Genomic DNA, 24,836 nt, shown 5'->3' with positions numbered 1-24,836 from the left:
ATTTTCATTAAATTGCAGCTCTGCGTATTTTACCTGTCACTGATTCATTTAGGTAGCTGAGACATCACAGTATTGCACTCAAATTATTGTGAAAATATTTGCATTCTAATACTATGAGGACTTTTGTCCCTAAGTAGGATATAATGTAGCTATATGCTTTGTAAACAACAAAACAGCAGATGCATTACCAGAAAGTGAAGCGTATTCCCATTTTATACTGCAGACGGTAAAATATTTCTGAGATGCAGACAGCTAGACTGACAAGGGTGGGGGTTTGGTAGCAAATCTTTCCCCTTGCTGTGTAAAGAAACAGTTGTTAAGGCTTTTAAAAATGTGGAGCCAAAAGGAGGGGGAAGAATCCAGTAAAAATACATTTCTTTTGGGAGGCTTCTTAATTTTGTTTCTGTACATGCTATCAGGGACATGTATTTCTTGGGCTAAGCTTTAGCTTGTGCTTACATTAAGAACCTGACTGAAGGCTCCCTTGAATTGAGAGGGACCCATTAAATGGATTGAACAGGCTGTAAATCAGGCTGAAAGACTTCTCTCCCTTTCTATCTGCTCTCCTTTCTTCTGCCTTGCTAAGTCGCTTCTGCCTGCCCGTGGACAAAACTCTCTCGCTCATTACAGCAGCCCATGCAGTATGTGGGAACATCAGGCACGGAGATGTGAGGAGGCAGGTGTGAAGTTCTCACTAAAATGTTAGGCTGTGGAGCGTACAATGGTTTGCAGCAGCACAGAAATCTTCCTGTCACCTCTGACATGCCCCTCACTTCACCCCGTAACCTAAGGGTGGAGGAAGTGTCAATGGCACAGCTCATGTGAGCACAGCCTTTCGACGTGTGCAGGATGACAGCTTCCACCCCCATCATGCTTTAGATATAGCAACATTATTCGAAGAACTTTTTAAAGCGCATAGCTCGTTTCTAGGCTGTTGCTGTTAACTTTCTTATTTATAGATATTTTTCCATAGAATCATTTAGGTTGGAAAAGACCTTTAAGACAGTGCCCAATCGTTAACGTAGCAGTGCCAGGTCCACCACTAAACCATGTCCATACGCACCACATCTACACATCTTTTAAATACCTCCAGGGATGGTGATTCAACCACTTCCCTGGACAGCCTGATCCAATGCTTGACAGCCTTTTCTGTGCAGAAATTTTTTCTAATATCCAATCTAAACCTCCCCTGGCGCAGCTTGAGGCCATTTCCTCTTGTCCTATCACTTGTTACTTGGGAAAGGAAACCAACCCCCACCTTGCTACAGCCTCCTTCTAGGTAGCTGTAGAGGGCGATACGGTTTCCCCTGAGCCTTCTTTTCTCCAGCTTAAACAACGTTTTTTGCTTGAGAATGTTTTCCCCTTCAGAAATAGAAAAAATAGATTGAAAAATTGGAAAGAATTGGATTTTATTTTCCTTTTCCAAACTGAAGGGGGTAGAGAGCAGGAGGAGATCTGTGCATGGAGTACTCCGAATAAAGTTCTCTTGCGGGAGGCTTCCGCCTCCCCTGTATAGGACAAGACTGCCATTTTAAGTCTAAATTTCCCGTGTTTTGAAGAGTTACTTGGCCCTTTAAGTAGGAATATTCTAAAAACTAAATATATCACCATATCTCATTCATACTTGGCCACAGTGAAATGCTGCCTCACGGTGATGGGAAACATACTGTTGTGTTTTTTACAGTAAAGACCGAAGTAAAAGCCTCCATGGGAAAAAGTTTCCATTCTTTCAGATGTCTCTGAAAGTCTGTCTCACGTATAAAGTGTTTTATAGCTTAGAAAAGCAGAACAAAATGTGGGCAACTGCAAAATTTTTTTGTCGATTTTTAGAATAAGTGGCTTTTGGGACTACCAGTCTTGAGAAAAATTTTAAAAGTCCACTAAACTTTTGCTCCTGCTTTGCCTGGCTTCTCCTTCTCTCTGATACTGTCCTTCTTTCATAGCATAGAGCCACTCTGCTGTTCCTGATAGTCATGGAAACTTGAGGAGGGAACCAAACCCGTGTGAAAAATCTTGTCCAGAAGGAATGTATTTGTTGCTAAATTTTCTAGCACTGTTTACAGTTTTCCTCCATGTTATTTATAAATTTTATATTCAGTGAATGTATATTGTCTTTTAAGGTAATGTTACATAATGTTCACTTTTTATAGTGTCCTTTTATTCTAAACAGTAAAGTGGTTTTATTTGTATCACAGACACTCTGTCTCTGCTTTACTTATATTAGTAGTTTCTGCCCACTTCAGATGTACACAAATGCATTTGCAAAGTGGATTTATTCATTTCCTTCCCTTTCCTGATACTGTTTTATTGGGCTCAAAGCAGATATTCCACCTCTGGCAATTCCTGCACTTTAGCAAAGATCCTTCCCTCTTTTTAAGGAGGTTGATTGCTCTAAGAATTGTTACCGGGGTCATAAGCCAAGGAGAGGTGAAAAATCCCTTTTGAAGTTCATGTATCCCACTTGTCAGCTGGCCATCGGGGGTCACTGCAGAGCAAGGCAGTCATTATGGCTGTGGTAGCACCAGTAAGGCCTTAGAAGACCAGTCGTCAAGTTGCTCGTATTCCGAGTAAACGGATCACCCGGGGAAGGAGGGTTGAAAGGTACGTGCCGGTCGCAAAGGGAAGAGAGATTCATCTTTTGGATCTTTTTCTGCTCTGAAGTGCCAGAGCCTTGTGCGCTCTCTCTCTAATTTTACTGTTTAAGCTTGGTGAAAAGTGCTCTATTGTCAGAAGGAAGCTCACAAAGGTGAGCCTGCTGTTAGAAATTTCCCTTATCTCACTTCAGCAAAATCTCTACATGGATGAAAGTATGAAACAGATTTTTAAAACCTGTTCTGTGTTTAACTCAGAGGTTTAGACAGCAAGCTTTGGAAAGATTTGAATATAGAAGGATGAGGCTCTCTTTCGTGAGAACAGAATTGCTTGAAGTATATCACGTTGCAAAGAGGTAAACCCATGGCACTAGTTATAAACACTTCCAGGGGGTCAGCCATCAAAGGACCACAGTGTGTTTTATGAGTGCTAACTGGTACAGTTTGAAAATGCCTCTAGGAAAGGGAAGAAAGAGAGGGGGCAGGGGAGATCATTATATTCTCATCTGACACATGGAGAAGCTGACATGCAGTGGGTAAGCAACATTCACAGGTACTTGATTGAGTGATAACTGCAAAGGAGTTTGCTTGGCATTTGCCCTCTCAGCCTCGCACTGCCCAGGATACTGTGAAGATGCACCCAGAAAAGAGCTTAAGAAGTTACATAGATTCATTCCATAAGGTGGACTCCCCACCTGGAAAGGCTGACCTGAATTTGCCCAAGTGGATTGTTTTTTGTGTAAATGTTTGGGAGGTGACTGATTTAAACCAGATTACTCAAGCTTGCATATCAACAATAGTGTTTGTGTTCAGAGGAGATAATCTACAGTTTAAAAATGTTCCTGTGTTCTCTGGAAGTAAGCAAGTAGGTGATCAGTTATAAAGATATATTTATAACTGATCAGTGAAATTAAGATCAGTGCGCTCTTAAACCAATCTACTATGCTGGTAACAAATGCATTTACATGCTGAGGAATCAAGATTCAGATTACCAGAAGAGAAAGTAATGCTAAAAGTGCTAACTAATGTATTTGCAATGAAAACCTTAATCAAATCTTCCAAAAATACCATTCCAGAAGTGATGGTGAGACAAAGTCTGGCCTGAAGCTGTCCTGAAGCATTACACATCACAAAACTCTCATTATAAATCAGCAGGAGTTAAATGCAACAGGATTAATCAACTAATTTGTCTTAAAAGTCTGCAACAGACTGTCACATAGTGTTTAAGAACCATCTGTTTCTTTAGGTCTTAAATGACAATACAACTCTTACCACTTCAGTGCTTTGCAGCAGTCATGACTGTACTTACCTTCATGAGATGCCTGTGAAGTGCTTTTGTCCGCACAGCACAGGCAGAGAACAGAGTATTGAAACAGAGAGATGAAGGACTGGCATTTCAAGGGATTCAGGTACCTAGTGAACACCAGTGGAATTTTTCACAAGAATCTAAATGAGACTTCATTTTGAATTTTGAAGCTCCTGGTAGATGCTTATATCCACCATCAGGTACCTGCACCCCGCTACCCATTGTGGTTGGCCCACAGTGTTGCATCAAGTGTGTGAGAAAAGAGGGGTTTGAATGTTTTTAAGCCCTAGTTTGTTGTCTCAACAAGACTAACCTTCAGGCTGCCAGTGCTGCTCAAGTTCACAAGCGTGGGGAAATAAGCTCGGCCAGCCAGTGTCACACAAAATGGGTCACAATTCATAGAGGGTCTCATCAAACCCTCAGCCCGGCGAGAAGAGCCACGAATTCATGGATGTAAGTTGGGAGCAAAAATTCATGAAGGACTAGTCATCCTTTTAACCCCGGGAAAACAAGAGACATGAACAGTTTTAAACAAAGCCACCAGCTTTGCCACGACTAAAGGCATCTACACAGATCTCTGTAAATGGCCCTAAGATTTTGGTACAGGGCCTGGCAGCCACACAGGGCACTGAGTGTTTTGTTGCTGTCAGGAGGACTAGACTTTACAGTGGATTTTTGCTTTGATTTTGAGCCTGTTCTCATTGTTTGCTTTGTCAGGGTCCATATGTGACCTGGGGGAGGGCTGGGCAAGAAAGGAAAAAGATTCCTGGCAGTGCTTTTTTGCATATTGCTTTTTGACTAGTAATTCTCTGTAAGTAAAACTGAGATTCTTCCCAGTATGCCCACCATCTCTCATGCCCAGCTCACGTTCGTGGCTTCTCCCCCATCCATGCTGGCATCAGAAGAAAGCAAAGGTACTCACCATCTGCTTATGGCTTGGGAAGAACGTTTGCTCCACAAGGGGGAACTTCTCAGGACCCAGCGAGTTGAAGATTTTAATGAGCTGAGAGAACTTGGGGTGAGGGAGAGGGAACAAAAAACAGACACAGCGTATGTCAGTGGCTTAGTGTGTAATAGATAAGTGCTTGCAAAATGTTCTAATAACTTGAAGGAGGTGAGAGAAACATGTTATTTTGCCTTTCTCACCTTGCTTTCTTGACCCCAGAGCTGCAGGGAAATACAAAGTTGCTGTATTTACCCACCCGCAAGTCAGCCTGTGTACGTGAACCTTGGACTAAGAGAGCAGAGAGAGGGTTCAAGAGGCAAAAGGGGATGAGCATGGGTTTAGTTACATATCTGCTATGAGCAAGCTTTGCTTTTCAAATGTGGCTGAGGAGAGGGCTCAGAGGAGAGACCAGGCAGGATATCAGTGTCACCACTCCTGAGACAAGATAAATCAAAACTCTCCCTTGGATCTCTGCCCCACAGTCAAATCAAACCAAAGCACATTTATCCATTGTGCTGAAGGGAAGGAGAATTGTAAAGGCACAGAGGTGACAGAGGGAATTTCCAGTGCTCCCTGGTTTGAGTGTTAGACCAAAGAAGCATGAGCCCACCATCAATCATAACTGACATTTACTATGAATCAAGGGTCTCCAAACAGCCTCCCATGCATGGTAGGAGGAAGGGGAGATCCTCCCCTTCCCCATCTGCCAGTGAGGTCTGAGGGAGACCTCAGTCTCTGAGGATGGTATCTAGAGAACGCAGCATGCAACATAAACGGGGAAAGCAGCAGTGTTGGTATGTCATGTACAAGGGTGAACATTTGTCATTGTTCCCACCTGTCAGCATGAGCTTCACCATTATCACCACTGTTAGAAACTGTTTAGCATTCAGATTGTGCTAGACACAAAGCTCTCTGTGGTAAGACTGACTTTTGTGTCAGTTCAGGTTCCAAAATCCTAACAGAAGCATCACACAGCTATCTGTGAAGCAAGCAGAATGTTCTGTACATTGCCTGCATCCTCCCTGTATAATCTATCATTGATCAGCTGGAGAAAAACACAAAACTGTAAGAGAGAAACTTAATAGACATGACAGAAAATGTTGTTAAAACAGGGCTGGTTTACCGAAGAGAGTAAGAGGTGAGATACATATATATTAGGGAGAAGTTCCTTTCTGTGAGGACGGTGAGGCACTAGAGCAAGTTGCCCAGAGAAGAGGCAGAAGCCCCCTCCCTGAAAGTGTTCAAGGCCAGGCTGGGTGGGGCTTTGAGCAACCTATTCTAGTGGAACATGCCCCTGCCCATGGCAGTGGGTTGAAACTCGATCTTTAAGGTCCCTTCCAACTCAAACCATTCTATGATTCTATGATATATATCCCAGAAACCTTCCAGCTCTCAGGAGCAACTCAGATTCTTTACAATCACACATCTAGGGGTTCTGTTCTCTTTCTGAAGAGGCCCAGCCCCATCACCACGGACAATGTCCAACTATCAGTGCTGTTGGTGAAGTGGTTAGGCTGGCAGCCTTGAAGAAGGGGCAGTAAAGCTGAATAAGGTAGCTTGATTATTGTCATGGATGTTAAGAGAGTAAAATGATTGGGGTTGTTCCATTGGTAAGAATCTGTGTAATCTTTCGTGTTCTGAGCACTTTTGAGCAATGGCTGAAGACAGTAAATGCACCAAATCACAACCCCAAGGTTAGAGAGAGGTACTGAGAATTTATTCTGCTGATTATCTATGTTAGCGCTCCTGTCCTGGTTTCTGGGCCAATTTAAGCAAAAGTATTTCCTATATAAGACATTGAAACTTCACCTCGCTATGGAGAAGAAATACCTCTTTGGGAGTTAAAGGGTGGTATGAGTGTAAAAAAAAAATACAGCCAGCAAAAAAATTGGGCTGCAAGGTGTGTGCCAGACCTAAACCACATGCTGAAGGGGTGGCTGCCAGCAGATTTGCGGACAAATGCAAGGAATCCTTTTTCTAATCTCATAGGTCAAAATGTGACATTTAAGAAAACCCAGAAAACATCTAGAGGTGGCACATTCCATCACTAACACCACCACTACCACCCCTCACATGCATCGGCAGATAAGAGAAAAACTACTCATGTAGAATAATTAATTATTGTTGGCAAGGAGCATATTGATGTTGGGGAAGGAGGACAGCTTGCTTCTCTTAACTACTTGCACTAGCACTGCACATCGCAGAGACGAAAAATAAAGCCCTGTTTTGACTAGCAATGTGAGCAAACAGCGCTTAAAAGTTAAACAGAATGAGACAGAGACAGGGAGGAGAGGAAAAACACCCTGGCTGAGAGCAGCATATGCCCCTTGCTGTGTGTGTACGCAGTCCTGATGAACCATGGAGACCATGACATTGAAGTGACATACATTTATCCTAGGAAAACAGCTCAAACAAAGTAACTGGAACAACTGCGCAGCTGTCAGTGTCCTGACTTTTTCCTTGGGCTTCCTTTTGAAGCACACAGCTCTTGGCTCTTGCTGAAATACCACGTGTGTCACATGGGCAGATGAGAGACTCAGTCATCTGGAAGCCTCTTCGATGGGCCAAGCCTGCAAAAAGGTCTGATTTTGGTATTGACCCTCATGAGACAATTATCTCCTTTTTTTTTTCCCCTTTTTTTTTGTTCCAGTTGTTAGAGATGGTATATTGGCAAAAAGACACCCATGTTACTCAAGTAGCTCCTCCCACTGCATTTTAGGTGTGTAGGAATGTTCTGACAGCAGTTCAGCTAGATATATCTGTCCCTTCCACATTTTCTTATCAGTTCTTAATTCCCGTGGTTCCACTGGTTTTAGTGAGATTGTATCTAGCCAGCAAAGCAGGCTACAGGGCAAGGCAACATGGCACAGCCCGGGTTTTAAGTGAGATGCCTTGCCCGACTGGTTAGACACCAGAGTTACTTGCAGGGGAACCATACAAAGAAATAAAAAAGACCCATTCAGAGGGTCTCAAGGCCTTTTTCTTATATTTAAAGTGCCTAGGTTGTCAGGGAGCCTATATCCCTTGACAGTCAGTAACAGTTTGTCTGGAAGTCTCTTGGACTCTGTAGGTAACTGTCTTCAAGACTTTGTATTTCCTGCAGTCTCACAAAAGTTGCCTCACAGTTACGGACGTTACTGCATGTAACATGAACATTGCTCTGAGCATTGTCCCCACTGCATTTTGAATTGTTAATTTTATAACAAAAAAATTATTTTTAGTGGTTGAAGCATTGTGTTAAGTGCGTTTGTAGCATTATTTCTCAATAATTTCGGGATCGTCTTAAAATTCGGGTTTCTTAGATGTTTCTCTGTGTGTGAGATCCCCCTGAATACGTCTGTTTCTCTTTCAGAAATGCCTATTTCAAACTGTGCCCATGTTTAATGCAGATTTTAACCTTTGAAGAAATTTGTGTATTGCAGTACTGGAAACCTGGCAAATGTCACTTAAAAAATGGGGCTGCATGTTTGAGTAAACTCAAGCTCAAACTCAGCTGATTGTAATTAGAGCTGCTGAGAAAAAACGTTGTTGCAAATTGCCAAGGAAAAACAGTCTCACTTCCATTCCCCTCCACAAAATCATAAACATTTCTATGAAATGGGGCCATTTTTTGGGGGGTGAAAAAAGTGAGAGAGAGAAGCACATTTCCCAAGGGTATTTAATTTCATTTCTTCATTTATTTCAACTGTTTTGAGGTCCAAAAAGTTCCCAGTGATCTTTGCTAAGCAGTTCCCTTATTTCAAGATGCCTGTTTTGCAATCAGACTGGAACGTGCACCAAAGTAGTCTGTCCCTATCTCTCTTTCCAGCTATCATAAAAATCCGAATTTTCTGAATCTGCTGCCAGTGAAGCTTTCTGCCGTCAAGTGCCCCAGTGCAACCTCTACTTGAGCTTCAACCCGATAAAATTTCAGTGATGCCAAATACCAGCTCAGGTCTCACCTGAGATTTGATCATTGATTTGAGGCATCATGTGTGTGGAGGGGCAGAAGGGAAAAGAGGCATTCTTCAAATCTGCTTTAAGTGTTTACAAGTGGTTTCCTTGAGTCCTCTGGGAAGGTTGTCTGAGCCAGCTGTATTCTCTGTGAGGGAAGTATGGCACAAACGGACCCAGAATAGCTTAAGCCAAGTTACTGGCAGAGCCAACTTCTCCCACACTGCCTTGCCAGCCCTGCTTTTTCTTTTTTTTTTTTTTTTCCCTATGTGCTGAGTTTGTTTTCTTTTATTTTAGATTCCTAAAAATAAGTCTGTCACATCTTGAGGTCCCTGTGCACAATCATAAACATAATTACAAGGCATGAGCTGAAAAATATCAACTAAACCTTGACTCAACCACCAAATCAGATGGAACAGACCACATGACCCTCTTCCTCAGCAAGAGCCAGTGTAAATGCAGAGGCTTTCTGTCTGGTCACCAGGGTCAACATACTCACGTATGTAGGACCAGTTGTAGGAAACAATACAAAGGTGTTTTGCTGAGCCTGATACTTGATCCCTTCTTCCTCCCCTTTCTATTCTCAGCAGCCCTCAACATTCAAATGAGGACTGAGGCCAAACGTACGTCATCCACCTAAACAGTGATGGAAAAGTGAGATTTTTCTCGCTACTCTCATTAGTGCACTGCAGCATTTTTGAAAAGGCAGGAGCTTGCTTTTGGTCTCCACAAAAGCCCCAAATGTCATAAAAGGGATCAAAATAGAGAAGACCATGTCTATTACACTGGCATCTATTTGGTAAGAAATGAGTAAAATCCAATGTTGCGTGGTCATGGAAATAAAAGTCTGAGACATTACAGGCCTTGAATTTGAACTACCAGTCAACACACTGAAGACTAACAGGATATTTATTCCAAGGAATAAACAACAACAAAAAAAGACTTAATTAGGTAATGAGGAAGATAGTTACCACTTACTATAAGCATTCCATCTCACCCCAAGCTAAATTTATGCAATGAGTAAGAGGAATTCCTGAAGATTTATCTAAAAGTTTTCCATGGGGGGCATACTGGAAAGTCCCATCTCCTTGTGACATCCAGATAGCTTGTAGTTTCCTGCTTCCTACGTAGAACAATGCAGGGAAACTTCCGTTCTGAGATCACCAGTGATCAGAGAGGGCAGTTTGGGATGAAGCTTCTTGGAAGATCCAGATTTGGACTCCAAAGTGTAATCAGCATCTGACTTCTTCCTGCAGGTGCTACAATAGCCAACTGTGTTCCTGTGGCTCATGGTGACCAGCCTTACTCCTCCAGCTCTCCTGCTCCTGCGGTTTGACTTAGAGCTGGCCATAAAAGAGGTCTGGGGAATTTTTACAGACTTTGAGTCAGGGCTGAGACAGAACAATGATGATATGTTCTAAGGTCTTCTGGGATTTTTAGGTGTACTTGACAAAATTTAAGGAACAGGTGAAGGCTTCCAGTGCAAAATGTTGGGTTCTCCCCAGGAGCTCACTCAGCCCAAGGTGTTTCCAAGGTGCAGTCTTTCAGGATCAATGAACCAACACTTAGTAACCTTCCATTTCCTTCTGAAATTGCTGAAAAACTCAAGTTTCCCCCTTTTCTTCTGCTTCTTTCCAAAGTCTTTGTCATTCTGTTTTGATTTTTTTCCTGGACCTATTTGTTGAAGAACCCATCTCTTTTCCTTTCTTCCCTCTCTTTTCAGCTAATTTCCTCACAGCAAAGCACCACCCAGAAAAAGTAGGAAGAGAAGACATGTGCAGGTTACACTTCTTCAAAGACTGGAGAATTTTAATCTTAGCCTGGGGCACATGGCTACCACAAGTGTGTAGCAAACAAAAGATGCTAGAAATAGCATAGTTCAGATACTTTCTAAACCAGTGAATACTAATGTTTCCTTTAAGGTATCTCTACTGTGGTTTTGGTCAAGACAGAGATATGCTACCATTGAACTGTTATTATTAATCTATTGCTGTTCATTTACTATGCCTTACAAGAAATCCAAGTGTTACTGTACTGCTAGCTGTTTATGACACACTAGAGTTTGGGAGAGATGAAATGTCCTACTCAAGGTGAAGAAATATCACCCTGATATTACTAGAGGTTGATAAAGAAGCACTGCTGATGTTTTTCTCCCCCTAAGAATTCCCAGCTAGATTCCTAAGGGTGTTTAGGTTGGTTTTAACCTGAAGAGATTAATTCCTATAAAACAGAGTGGAAGCTGAGTTTGGTGCTTTATTGGTACCAGATACCTGCTTTGCAGTGTTGGCACGCAGTAGAGCTGAATCGCCACTTACCACCCAAGGCTTGCTGCAGAAGTTGTAGATGGAGTAGAGGGAGTTGACTGTGTGGATGCCACCGTACTGGAGGCCGATGATGAGGCTGCGGAAGTCCTCTCCCAGTGCCATGCTGTAGGCGTGCTGCCGGATCAGGACAAAATCTGGCTTGAAGGACCTGGAACAGATGAGAGGAGTGATGTTTGACTTTCAAACTCTCAGCAACACTTTTAGCTTCTCCTTGTTTCTTGTGCATCCTTGCCCTTTCTTTCATTAACCCCTGTGGTTCTCTGAGTCTCTCGTCATGGGTTGCTTGCATTAGAAGGTAACAAACCAAACAACCCCCCCTAGTCATTAGAAAAAAGGAAAAATCCAGCGTATCTGCAAGTGTGAGAGTGTAGAAACAAGCCAGACAGCTTTGCTGCAGTTTCCATGTCACTCAGGCATGCACAGGAACAAGCCACAAGCAGAGCCAAGGGTCATAAATTCACTGGTGGGGGGATTCTCTTTTCTTTCTAAAAGCTTGTCCGTATTTGGCAAGCTCGTTGCAATGTGCGACGCAGATGAGGGAGCAAGTTTGTTTCCTGACGATTGAACTCGATATTGAAGCAATGCCCAGTGGGTGGGAAGATCATGAGGGATTTCAATAAGCTATCGCGCACATCCCTACATTGACATACGTTCCCCCTTTAATCAGTTTACTACATAGGCAGCACATCCCAGGCTCTCATGGCTATGAGTCAACAAATAAAGGGCAGACATGGTAATGTAATTAATCAAATGAGCAGAGCCCCTCATCCAGTGCTGTGACTCATGGCATGGACTCCCAGAATATTATTTAGCAAGACTGGAGCTGAGACTCCTATGCTTCAGCAGCAGCAGCTCTCAGCATGTGCACAGAAAAGTGAGGCCCTTTCTAGGTAAGCCAAGAGGCGACAGATTATTTTTCAAACAGTCAGATTTCATTCCTTGCTGACGCTGTGTCTTCAGAACCATTCAGGAATCTCTGGAAACAGCAGCTGGAAAGAAACTGTTCCCAAAATGGAGCTCAGCGGTTGATTCTTGAAGGTATGGAAGGGTCTTTTCCACTGAAACAGGGGATTATTTTATACATTACAAATGTTGCATCAAGGACATTGGAAAAATTTCCATACTGTATTAAAGTTTTTCAAAGAAATGAGCTCTGTAACCAGGTCCCATTACCTCACTACCCTTGAACATTTTCCTTGCTAAGAGACTGTAATTTCTATCCTTTGGATGTATGAGCTGGAAATGCTTTGGGTTTATAGCCCTTATTTGTATTTCCATCATCCTGGCAGGGAAATCCGAGATTGTGACTCTGGGCCAGATTGTGGCAAAAAACACTGTATACAAAACCCAGCACAGTTTCGTTGTTTTAAAGCTGTTCACTTTGTTTGTTGGCCTTGGCCTTTTGTTATCGCCTGAGACATGGTGAGGAGCGTGCTCTGCTTTTGTGATGCAAGAGGCCAGGCTTTGGAAATGTTGTGATTCCCTCCCATGGAGTACTTTTAAACTCAGGCATGTTTCCTAATGTACTTGGCACCAAAGGTGGTTCTTTCCTCCAGCAGCAGGATGCATAATGAGTATGGGGAGGGCTGCACTATCCCTGGGCAGCTGATTGATGGACCTTCTTGGTGACAGTGGGGGGTGAGGCAAACGGTAACCCCCTGCTGAGAAACAGTAAGTGAATACAAATCTTGGAATGCTTGAGCTGCTCCATTCTGCTGGACTTGTCGTGTAGAAAGTACCCTAGAGGCAGGTGCACGTCCTCAGGAAGGATCAATCATCTTCCTTGGACCAGGACTTGGTATCTGTGCTGAGTTAATAAACAGTTGTGGTGCCTGGAGGGACAAGATCTTCAGGCATGCCCCTCCTTCATTCAGCTTTCTAAGTGTATGAAGAGGAAAATGGTCCCCATTACAGCTCAAGTCTTTCCTCAGACTCAGCTTAGGGAACACCACTTACTGGGGCTGCACAGTAATAGTTCACACCATTGCTCCAGTCTTGCCAGAGAAAGCATCAGTATTTGCCCTTGGGCATCTCCCACAACATCCCAGGGTGGGGACATGGTGCTGTGGTGAGGAGGAAGCATACAGATGAGCATGGCCAGCTAGTGGGGCAGTTCACACAGTGGCTGGGAAACTGCCTTCAGTGGCTTTACTTCTGCCAGCCAAAAGTTGAGGAAAAAAAAAAGCTCTTGTCTTTTCAGATCCTGGCAAAGGAAGAGTTTCTCAACTTAGAAGATGGACACAAGAATACAGAATTAGCATAGAGAAGCCTATTCTCAATCTCTGCATCGTGTAGGAAGGCAGAGCATTCTGTCATGCAGCAGATGAGGAGTGAATCTCTAAAGCCAAGGTGGACACTGAATCCCTGTTCTGAGCCTGGCGGGACAATGAGGATGTTCCCATGGATACTGAGAACAAGGCAGAGGAGTGCTGGGACTAGCTGTGAATAAACATCAGCTGGAGAGCCCCAGAGTCTATGAGATATCTGTAATGGAGAAACAGAGACCAGAGGCAAAATGGGAGACGAGGGGCTAGGAAAGACAGCAGACAGTAGAAGGGAAATGAATAGTCATGATAGAAGTGGTGGCATGAGAACTGAATAACTGGCGTACCAGCGATCTGGGAAGAAAAGAGCTTAATTGCTTCACACGAGGATTCTGGCTTTTCTGGTAGAAGATTACTTTTGCAAGCTAATGCTTATTCTCAGAATGTAAAGCTTAAGCTAACATAGCGACCCTTGGATTTGAAATAGCTGGTAGCATAACTGTTTTCTTTGTTACTTCAACCCAACCCAGTAACATCTCCCATGTCAGAAAGTTGAAATCCTTGGCAGACAGACGGGTTAGGCAGAAGTCCCACGTTTGAAACATTGCCATAACCTTTGGGTTATGCACCTACTGTGCCAAGGTCCGAAGAACCTGAGTCTGGCAGGACTGGGAGAGCTATGACAGGAGCATGTACCTTGCCTCTCCAGCAGATCTGTGCAGCCATCGCCTAAGATGACCGCAAGTGGTCTTGAATAAAATTGTACCTAGAGCTCTGCTAAAAATGGGTCATGGGAATGGGTTTGGTCACAGAAAAAACACAGGAGAGCTCATCCAAATATCTAGTGGACAGGGAGATGGGATAAGTGAATGGAACTAAAAGTAAACAAACACAGGTTTAAAACATGTCACTTAGAAGCTGTGCTCTGCCCTTCCTGGGCTGCATGGAAGACACCTACCTGAAGTCATGAATCTTCCTTAGCATGATAGCCAGATGGAGGAAGCTTCCAGGAGGAAGCTTCCAGAAGAAAGCTAGAGCCCATCCTTGGCACAATCCTTTTACAGAAGCCCTTTCCTATACCCCAAGAGCTCAGCACTTATTTAGAGTTTGGCTCCTAGCACTACCTAGCAGAATAAGGGCCACTAAAATGCATGTAACATGTTCCCAAAGTGGTGTAGAGATACAAGAATCCTTTGGTTTTTTAAAAAATAAGTAAATCCAGGAGACTGGAAAAATTTTATTTTGAGATTGAAAAGGCTGGTGAGATTTCATTTTTCTCTGGAATGGAAAGGTGCTTTCCTTTCAGCTCGTGTCACCACAAGCAATGGTCTCTGCCACACATAGCACAGGCCTTTCAGCTGCTCCGAGTGGTGCAGGACTGAACTGGACACCCCCAGAATGAATCAGCCTCCCCTTCAAAGTGCCTGTGGCTTCTCTCCCTTTGCAACAGTTGTCCCAGCTGCTAGCCAAGGCACATAGCAGTCACTTAGACTACCTCTCCTCCTGGCAATTGAGATCAGCCAGCGATTACCAGAGTCAATCACTCCCAGATGATGACGAGTGTCTGGCTCGAAAGCTGCTAGTGGTGCCAGTCCTGAGCCTAGACTTCAACACCATGGTGCAGGATGCGTATTTGCATTTAACTAAGTCTTTTTCAACTTGTTCCAATGCATTTTAGCAGTCTCTTTCCTTCTTAGCAGTAAAACTATATTTTAGAGACAAACCTAAATGTAAAGCCTGGGACCAGAATACCTAACAGGAAGAGGTCTGACTGCAGGGTACAATTTCTTATACTGGATTCATCTACTCTTAAATCTGTGACAGCATTAGCTGTCTTGGAAATAGTTTTATCAGAAGTGAGGGAATATAAAACAATTTGAGAAATTCTTGATGTTAAATATGGAAGGGAAACATGTCAGGAGTAGCAGTAGCTATTCTTCTGGTGACCATGTGTCTCAGTTCTCTAATTAGGAGAAGAGGATAAGATCTGAAAAGATCATCAATAACATTTCTCTGCAGAAAGCAGGTCCCCAGCCTGCTCTGGGGTACAGGAGATGATGACAGCAAATCCTACTGGGAGGTTTCATGACTTAAAAGTATTTGGATTTCCTGTTTCTTTTTTTCTGTATATAGTTATAACTCTGGCTTGCTTCCTGGTCTTTCAGCTTTTCTCACTGAAGCACAAAGAGCTTCGTGGGCATGAGGAAAAATCACACAAGAATAGATTATGATGTCAAAATACTTTTTAAATGATCTCTTCCATTGTGAATAATCACCTGCAGCTGAAGGGTAGACCTGCTTTATGCTTGAGCACGATGGTGGGTTTAAAGAGCCTTTTGCTGGTGCTGAGGGAGAAGGATGGGCCCTCCTGCTTTGTTTCTTAAAGACTGCCCATCTTACAAGACTCTTGACCCTTCATGTCCATAGACAAAGATCTTCCCCGATCACTGAAGATGCACATCCTCACTTCAGGTTCCATCTACACTCCATTATTCAAGGAGGCTTTATTCAGTTTCCTGACACTTCCCATTAATCAACACTTTTTCACTAAATTCTTTTCTAAGCCTTTCATATCTGCTTGGCATGACACGGAGAGGAAGAAAAGTGCATAATTAAGCAATTGCATTACTGATAATTAATGGAGCCTTCAGGCAAGCTTCTGAGGCCCAAGTCCAAGCTGTAAGTGGATGCAACTACCTGAGAAATGCAATAATCCCCCCAACTATGCAGTGCCTCAGGTATCTGGAGCTAATAGAAAATGGCATTTACAAATAGGAACAAGGGGTTTTTTTGTGCTTTACTTGAGTGTTCATAGTACGTTATTACATTACTGAAAAGTAGTAAGAAATATGTGACTTTCAACTATCATGATGTTAGATTTTGTGTTATGTTGGATGTCATAGTAAAATGGGAAATTTGGTAAAAAAAAACTCAGTTCAGTCAAAACCTTATGTCATATTTTCCATAGAAAGCAGTAAACCCTGCTGAAGCTATTCAGAGAAAGAAGGAATGTTTTTGCTTATATTAGTAAGGCAACATAGAGATGGTTTTAGAGAAACAAGAGAGTAACGTAGAATAAAGCGTGACCTCTCTTTACTAGGCTGGAGAAGAGGAGCGGGGCATATTTTGGGATACTGTAATAGAGAATGGCTGGGGCAAAAAACATGAGGTGTGTAGGACATTAGTGTAGCAAAAGCAGCAGGAAACAGGAATCATGGTTGCAGTAGGACCAGTAGCACTTTATGCAGACAAGGATACCTTGTAAGGTGCCCTGATTTGCTTCTCAGCCACAGACTAAAGGTTCATGAGCCATAAATTTGCATGCCTCATGCTCTCTGAACTGTACTGTGGCTGTCTTCTAAGTCTGCCATATATTTTACTTGTAAACTGCTCAACCTTGACAAGGAAAAGCATGTGGACCTTGATGATGCCTCGAAGTAATAACAACTGCACCTGCCAACAGCAATTTGCCTTCACAATGTTTGTGACCCAAAGCTTTTATAGAAGGTGATTCAAATACTTTCCAACATCACAGAAAAAAAGTCATAGAGTAATTTAGGTCAGAGAGCATCTTTGGAAATAATCCAGCCCAACACCCTGCTCATTGCAGAGCTTACTTTAAAGTGACATTAGGTTGATCAGGGTCTTGTCCAGCCAAAGCTTGAATATCCCCAAGGATGAAAAACCCCTAGCCATTCTGGGCACTCATTCCACTATTTGACCACCGTCACTGTGGATTTTTTTTTTTTAAAATGTATCTAATTAGATTTCCACCTGTTGCAACTTGTGTCTGTCTACATTTCCCTTTCACTACACACCTTCAACAAGAGTCTGACTTCATTCTTTCCACACCCTCCTCTTAGCTGCCTGATGGCTGTATGTGGACCCCCTCAGCCTCCTCTTACAGACTGAACAAAGCCATCTCTCAGTCTGTCCTTGGATGTCTTAACCCACTTCAGTGAGCTTGGTGGCCTTTCACTCAACTCATTCCAGTTTGCCAATGCTTTTTTTTGTATGGAGGAGCTCACAGCTGGACAGAATATTCCAGATGTGAATACTGTCTTGTTAGCTACACACTTGCTAGTACTGCCCAGTGAATCTTAGGGCTTCTTCACCACAAGGGCACAACAGGACCCCCGGGTCCTTTTGTGCAGAGCTGTATTCTCTCCAGATGGCCCCCAGCAGTAGTGGGGTTATTCCTACCCCACTGCAAGAATTTGCAACTATCTTTATTGAACTTCAGGAGATTCAATTTCCCTAGCTGTTGAGGTATACCCTCTGGCATATCTATAATCTCCCACTCTCCAACTTGTTGCCACTCAAAGCTTGTTGAGGCTGCATTCTGTCCCAATATCAGATTATTAATGAAAAGCCATCTTGATCAGTATAGCGCAGGTGCAGCAGGACTTGGCTCTTGACTTTTCTGCTTGCCATTCCTTGGAAGAAGCCTTAGTAAGAACCGACAGAGAAAGGAGACAAATTAAGACAGGACTGGGGAAAAAAAAAAGCCAATCACGTCTGAAGCAATCTACAACAGTCTTTAATCATTCTTACATTCATCCCAGGATTAACTAATTAATGAGCACTCTAGGCCCTGGCAGTGCATTTCTTACTGGAAAGAATTACTGTAAATGCACAAAGGGCCAGGGAGTAGTTTAGTCTCAGAGATACTCCCCACCCTGGCCTGCGCAGAGTGACTTGTGCTTTCTGGCAGCTGCCTGCATGCCAAATGTTTTCCCAATCGCTGTCAGCATCCTGCCTGCACGTCGGCTGGGAGCCAGCTGCTGGGGAGGTGAAGGGGGACATTATTCATCCGGGAGATCAGTAAACCCCAAGGGGGGAAGCAGGCCTCCAAGCAGCTGTTTAGCAGCAGGAGCTGAGGTGGAAGCAACTGAGAATAAATACATAAATAACATACTCCAACTTCTCTTTTTTAGCTCCCGCTCAAAAAAAATAAAATAAGGAAAAACAAAAAAGGAGGAAGGGGACAGGCAGGTGAAGAGGGGGGAGATATTAGTGAAAAATGATGGTAAATCATCCCATATGTGGTAACAATTTCTCACTTGATAAATATTTACTGGAGGTGTTAAATTGCTTCATGTGTGCCTGTAGCTTGGCTGGATCTACCCTATTGGAGAACTTGTCCCAGCTCATTTTGTCTTCAGGGCATTTTAGTAAGGGAGGTGGTCATTTGGTACCTTGGTGTTTTGCTTGAAGTGCACTTTCAAAAGCTTACATGCTGTTACACACACTTCTCCAGTACATTTATGGATTGCCATGTCATCAATACAAAAATATTGCCCAAATGTTGCTCAGTGTTAAATATATACCACATATTGTTACTATAACATGTGGCACATTCTGTGAATCTTGGGAAAACTGTTCGCTCAACATATTTCTCCATCTGTCTTCTAGAAACTTAAACTCTCCCAACCAGTTTCTCCCATTTCTTCTCTCATCTGCATCTTCACAGAGATTTTCAGATTTTCGGTTTGGAAGCAAGAGAAAAATAGAAAAAAGACATTCTAAAAAAGACCTCAGTTAGATCAAGAGTTAAACTAAAAAGACAGGGACTAGACAGAGCCTAGGGTTCCTGTTTGACACGAGCTTCCTGGAAGATGAGAAGCTGGTAAGTGACCTACAGGCTACCAAAATGTCCTATTTTGGTGTCCAGGGACAGTAGCTACTCCCACGACCTCCCTGGATATTCTCCCTGTAGAAGAACTGCAAGAAGCCACCAACACTTGTGAATGAAGAGACCTCAAGAGACAAGAAAATATCCATCTTTTAACAATGTGCAGCTACTGTGTTGTGAGAAAGCATGGCCTCTCTAGGTTAGAAAACCCACATGGTGCTTTCAGAGAGCAGCTTGTCAATGACCCTGTGGGGTGGGTGAACTTCCTGGGACAGGAAAAGTTCAGTGGGCAGAGGAAAGCGTCCTCCTTGGACTTTAACATGTCTTGCACCCTGGATTGGGCAGATCTTTTTTAGCCAGAATACGTCTCCTTGAGCCTGCAAGCTCTGAAGAGTGGGAAAACACCTGCTACTGAGCTGGCCAGTTTCTTCCCCACTCCTCCTATATGAAGGGATTTGCTTCCTCATGCTGTGATTGTACTGCAGCTTGCAGTGCAAAAAATATGCTTTGGGGAAAAAAAAAGCGCTTTCAGGTCCTATTCTATTTGGGATGGTGATTCAAAGGGCTGCCATCCTTTTATCAGAGTGCAGAGCACAGTAGAAGCACTGAATCAGCTGGAACCAACGGGAAAGTTGGTGTTAATTAAAGGAATGAATGGGCTTGTATGGAGGAATTGAAGCCTGTAGGACCAAACACCACTCCACTGCAGAGGTCATTCCCCACAGCAAGGCTTTGTCCACAGCTCTCAGCTCCTCTTTGCTTTGCTGCCAGTTTTGTCAGCCCTCCCCACTTGCCAGGGCCATTGCTCCATGAAGGGCTCTCCCCATTTCAGATCCTGGGCATCTCCTGGTCCATCAGCTGTTGTCCTTACTGTGGTATCACAGTGGGTCTGCATACCACATTGCAAGTGGTATGGCCACCACTGTGGTAGGTCCCGTGCAGACACACACAGAAAAAATGTGGTTTCTCCCTTGGATGATCAGCCCCAATGGCAAAAGAGGCAGCTCCACAAGGAGACAGGAGATGAGAGCAGTCTGGTGTGTGATTAATTTATATCCTTAAAAGTCTGAAATGCTCCCAACGACATTAGTATTCCCCATGTAAGAGAGCTGTCTAGATTTTCAACATATCCCTGCCTTATTCCCACATCTACTGGAATTAATAGCTGAAGGCTTGTAAAGCCCAAAAGGCAAACACAGGACTGTGTTTAATCTAATGCAGAGGCTGAGATCATAGTTTGGGAGTGTATAAGTGTTGTCAGAAGCAGAGACAGCCCAAATTCTCATTTCTAATAAGACACTTTTATAATATCCTGAAAGCGTAAATGCGTCTCAGAGTGGGTGCAGTGCCGGCCTCTTTGCACTATGGAAACATTGGTATGAAGGGCCCTTCAGAGAAATGGAGACAAGTCAAAATGAAAATCCCATTCCTTACGTCTATCCCCAGTAGAGCTGACACAGCCCAGGAGCTCTCAAATGTAAATTAGACTCCAGACAGTTCACTCAGTGTGTGTGTGTGTAGACCAGTGGAAAAGGAAGTTGTGCATGCACTGGAAGGAGGATGAAGAATCCATCCAAGTGGTTTAAAAGCAGGCATCAGCCCACGCTTGCTTTTTCACACTGCTTAGTAGCCCATCCATCACACCCAGAAATGACTCAATTTCATTTCTCTGTTGAAGGGGTTGCTATGTCTAGGTTGGTGAGAGGTCCTTTGGGATGAAAAAGTACCACCTTCTGCTTCCCATATTTAATTTGTCACTGGTGCCTATTTCATCCAAGGAAGTGCTGGAGTAACAAGGACCAACATGTGGGAGATTCCCCCTTCCACTAGCCCTGGCTGAGCCCAATGCTGCTCCTGGTGCCCAGCTCGTTCCCCTGCACTGTCCTCAGTCAGGGCACGTCTTATAGGGCACTGAATTAGGAAAGTGCTTGCTAGAGGCTGCATGAGATACTCCAGCTCCTTTTCTTCTAGCTCTGAAGAAAATGTGCTGAATAGGCTGATGGAACTATTGCATACCACAGTAGAACTGGCACAGAAAACACACATGCAGTTTTTTAAATTTGTTAGTTGATAGTCTCTCCAGTAGCGTATTTCACTGAGACTATCAAATCCCTCACCCCATCTTAAGTAGAGCTTTATTACGGTGCAATTAAATTGTGGGAGTCACACTTGTTTTAAAAATTAGGCAAGCAAAGTAATGTCTAGCTTCAGCGATGTTGCTTCCTAACTTACTTGTAGCTGCTTGTTTCAAGATACATGGGCTAGCAGTCACAGGGGTCTCTATACTTACAGTTCCTTGCTCCCTTTAATTGACGATAATGCTTCTGAAGCTCCTTTTTTGGTTTATTTGTTTTAAAAAATTTGCCTGGGAGGAGTGGTAAACGTAGGGCTTCAAGGATTGTTGTACCTTATGATTAGGGGATTTATCTTCCCCATAAAAGAACCGCAATTCTTCCCTGGTGCAATTCAAATCAGCTGGCACAGGATCTAAAAGGGTGCTTTAACTCCAGGGTGACAGAAAGGATCAGGGGACCTGCAGAGAAAGAGCTTTGATTTAAATGTGCAACAGGATGTCGCTAGTTTGAGGAAAGGAGACCAGCCACAAAATGACAGAATTTAATAGGCTTACAGATTTTTAGATAGCTTAACATAAATTCAAACTGGAAAGAATATCCTAATGGTTGCTTTATTATTATTACTATTACTATTACTATTACTATTACTATTACTATTACTATTACTATTACTATTACTATTACTATTTTGTTGCTGTTTCTGTTATGTTTACTATTTTATTGATTTTAAGTATTCACTAACTTTCAACTAAACTGCCATGCTCTGTCGCTTTTACTTTGAAGAGGAGTGTGAAGAAGGCAGGATTCCCACAGAAGGGCAAACCCAGCCATGCCTGTTAGCAACATACTGTCGTATTTCCTTCCTTTAACTTGTCAGTGGGATTTCCGAGGACTTTGAGTATTCAAAAACCATGATGAGGATTATATCTCACATTCGGACTTGTGACGGAACATTTGGCTTAACAGCTAACAGAGGCCTACCAAGTGATCGATAAAAAAGATGTCAGCAGCAGTAGGGTTGGTGTACATTGTGAATTGAAGGTGTCCAGTGTGGCATCACCTTGTGGTTGACTAGGCAGGACATGGCTGCGCGTGGAAGGGGAGGGCTTGGAGAGTGTGGGAATCAAGCTGCACCCATGTGGATGGGCCGAGGGATCTCCAAACAGCTCAGTAGCAGTATGCTTCATAATTCACCTTCTAAAGTGAGGAAAAGTTTTTATTTCTGTAACTTCTAAAGTGTTGGTAAGAGTGTCTGTGGAGGTTGGCTGGTCTGGGCTATTAAACTCACACAGCTGGGCAGGACAGGGGCACATCAGCACAGGCGGTAAACAAATATCTAGTGCTTGGGTTTGTTATAGGACTGTAACAAACCACGGACAACACATACCATATGAATTTGGTATCCAGCAAGTGTGTATTTGCCAAATCCACTTCCCCCCACACAAAAACATGTGTCCTTAAGCATGCATAGTCAAAAACAAAAGAACTGACCTAGTACCACTGACAAAAACATGCATTTCCATATATAAATATCCACGCAAAGAGGCTAGCTCTAATACCTGTGCATTTATGGCGAGCAGCAACATGAAACACCATGCCCCAGACACTTGTGAAATAAATTTTGTCTTCAGTTTCAGTTTAATAGCTCAAGATCTTTCTGCCAGATGTATGAATGGCTTTGGGAGGAAAGGCATGGGAAGGAAAATGAAGATGTGATCAACCTAGGAAATAGTTCTTGGGAAGCCATCCAGCGTCGTGAGCAGGCGAATGCAAGAGCACATTAGCCCAACATGCTGTCTAATCGATGCTCCAGCGGCTGGTTCGCGGGACATTCGCTCTGTTTCACTGAGGAACAGACATTTGTGGGATGCGAGAAAGCAAATGGATGTAACAGACTCAACCTTAAAAGTTTTTAGCAGAGGCTTGTGAAATTGCACAGAAGAACTTGTGGATGTATTAAGTGCTGTCAAGACCTTAAATGAATTGATGGACCACCGTCAGAGCTAATTGACAGTGACAAGTGTTGCTTTGCACTGTTTGGACTGGAAATGACATCTTGAGAAATTAAACTGAGGGCAGCACACTCAGAATCAGTGGTTTTCAGCTGTTCTCATAATCCTTTTCAAAAATATCCTTGCATGCTGCATTATGTGTCTCTATTTCTGAACTAGAAGCAAACAGACACAAGCGTTGATTAAACATGTGAACAATATTAAACTCGGAAACGCTGGATACACCAAAAAGCACAAAAGAATTGTACAAAAACAAGTAGGGAGGTTAGGAAAATGGATTTGGAATAGCAATGAGATTTCAATACAGGCAAAGAACTGTTGTATCAAAGATGAAGTGTAGAGGTAGTGTTGTAATGACAGAAACTCATAAAAATGTAGGCTTGGGAATAAAAGAGTGAAAAGTAATATCAGGGCTATGTAAACAGGCGTTTTACTGTCGTACACAGATGTGACACTTTACACTGCTCTTTGTTTAGCACCAGTAAGAATGCACCTAACATTTCAGGCACTCTGATGTCAGAAAGAAGGGGAGCAATCCTTTTTGAAAATGAATTGGACGCATGATTAGGGAAGCATTGCTCAGGGAGAGTCTGCTTGCAGTGACTGCAGTTACGAAATAATACTAGTAGGGACAGAAATCCCCATGAGAGATACGGTATTACCTCCAAGATATACCACAGGACAAGGCCAGAGCATTGGGAATCTCTGGCAAAAAAAAAAAAAAAAAGATAATTTAGGAGCAAATCAAGCTGTTGAGAGTTGGGATCACTTTCGTCTTTGTGGCTAATGAAAGGGTAGTCCACTGGGATCAGGACTTCACACAGGTAGGCTAATGAATGCAAGCCACTGTGTGCAATGAAGATTAGCTGACATAGAAGGAGAGAAAAATCAAGGGAAAGGAAGATCCACCATCCCTTTACTGAGAGGTCTGAGGCCAAAAAGAACTGAAAAAGAGGCATTTGTGGTTGCATGAAGGGTCTAGACTGGAAACAACGACTGTATGGCATAATGTGCCATTGAGACCTGATACAAAACCACCAGAGCCAGGTCAGTCTTTCCATCACTTCCAGGAAACCTTGAAGTCATCAAGGCCACACTGCCCTAGTTCAGATACCAGTCAGACCCTGAGGTCATCCTCCTGCCCCAATATTGCTCCAGAAAGCCCAATTTTTCAAGACAAGCTGGTGCTCCTCACCTTACCACCTTGGTGCCATTCCTCATGACCTGCATGTCCACCATGCAGCCGCCCATGACGTAAGCAGCCAGGTTCAGCTCGGAGAACTCAGCCTGGAGCGGAGCAAAAGAACAAAGCGTTACTCAAGGGCAGCAGAGACACAAACACACAGACACAGATAAAGAATTGTCTTCTGCTGGAATGTGCCTGCTTTTTTTTTTTTTTCCCATGAAGCAATGAGAGATCCAGTTACAGCTGATTTGTCCTGAAGAGACTGCAGAAGTATTTATGGCTCCCACACTTAGGGTGTACAAGTATACAGAATTAGGTTTATTGCACTAATAAGTGCTGAAGGAATTCAGAATAAGCAAGATGAAAAATGCATACAGGAAAGAATAATAATAATGAAAAGAAGTAAGGTCATTTGAATGCAAAGTCCAAGATTCCACTTGGAAACATCCATTTAGAATTATGTCTGAGAAGGTTGTCGTGCCACTGGTGAGCTATAAACCTAATACAAAAGATTTAAACCTAAAGAGCTAAAGAGCTAAAAAGCCTCATTATGCTGCAGGAAGG

The 24,836-nt window shown here is 43.1% G+C and overlaps 1 protein-coding gene across 1 annotated transcript; it reads right to left on the bottom strand.

The window, feature by feature from the left end:
* Positions 1–3,085: 3,085 nt before the first annotated feature.
* Positions 3,086–24,373, bottom strand: LOC104274973 (synapsin-3-like; the record flags this gene model as incomplete). The annotated part of the gene is made up of 4 exons (XM_009870777.1): positions 3,086–3,217; positions 4,820–4,909; positions 11,092–11,248; positions 24,282–24,373. Coding segments are annotated over 4 exons (471 nt in total), but the record flags the coding sequence as incomplete, so codon positions are not given.
* Positions 24,374–24,836: the final 463 nt, after the last annotated feature.

Source organism: Apaloderma vittatum, unplaced genomic scaffold (genome assembly GCF_000703405.1).
Source record: "Apaloderma vittatum isolate BGI_N311 unplaced genomic scaffold, ASM70340v1 scaffold4356, whole genome shotgun sequence".
Classification (NCBI taxonomy): Eukaryota; Metazoa; Chordata; class Aves; order Trogoniformes; family Trogonidae; genus Apaloderma; species Apaloderma vittatum.
Note: the sequence above shows the minus strand (reverse complement) of the source record. Positions and strands in the feature narration are given on the sequence as shown.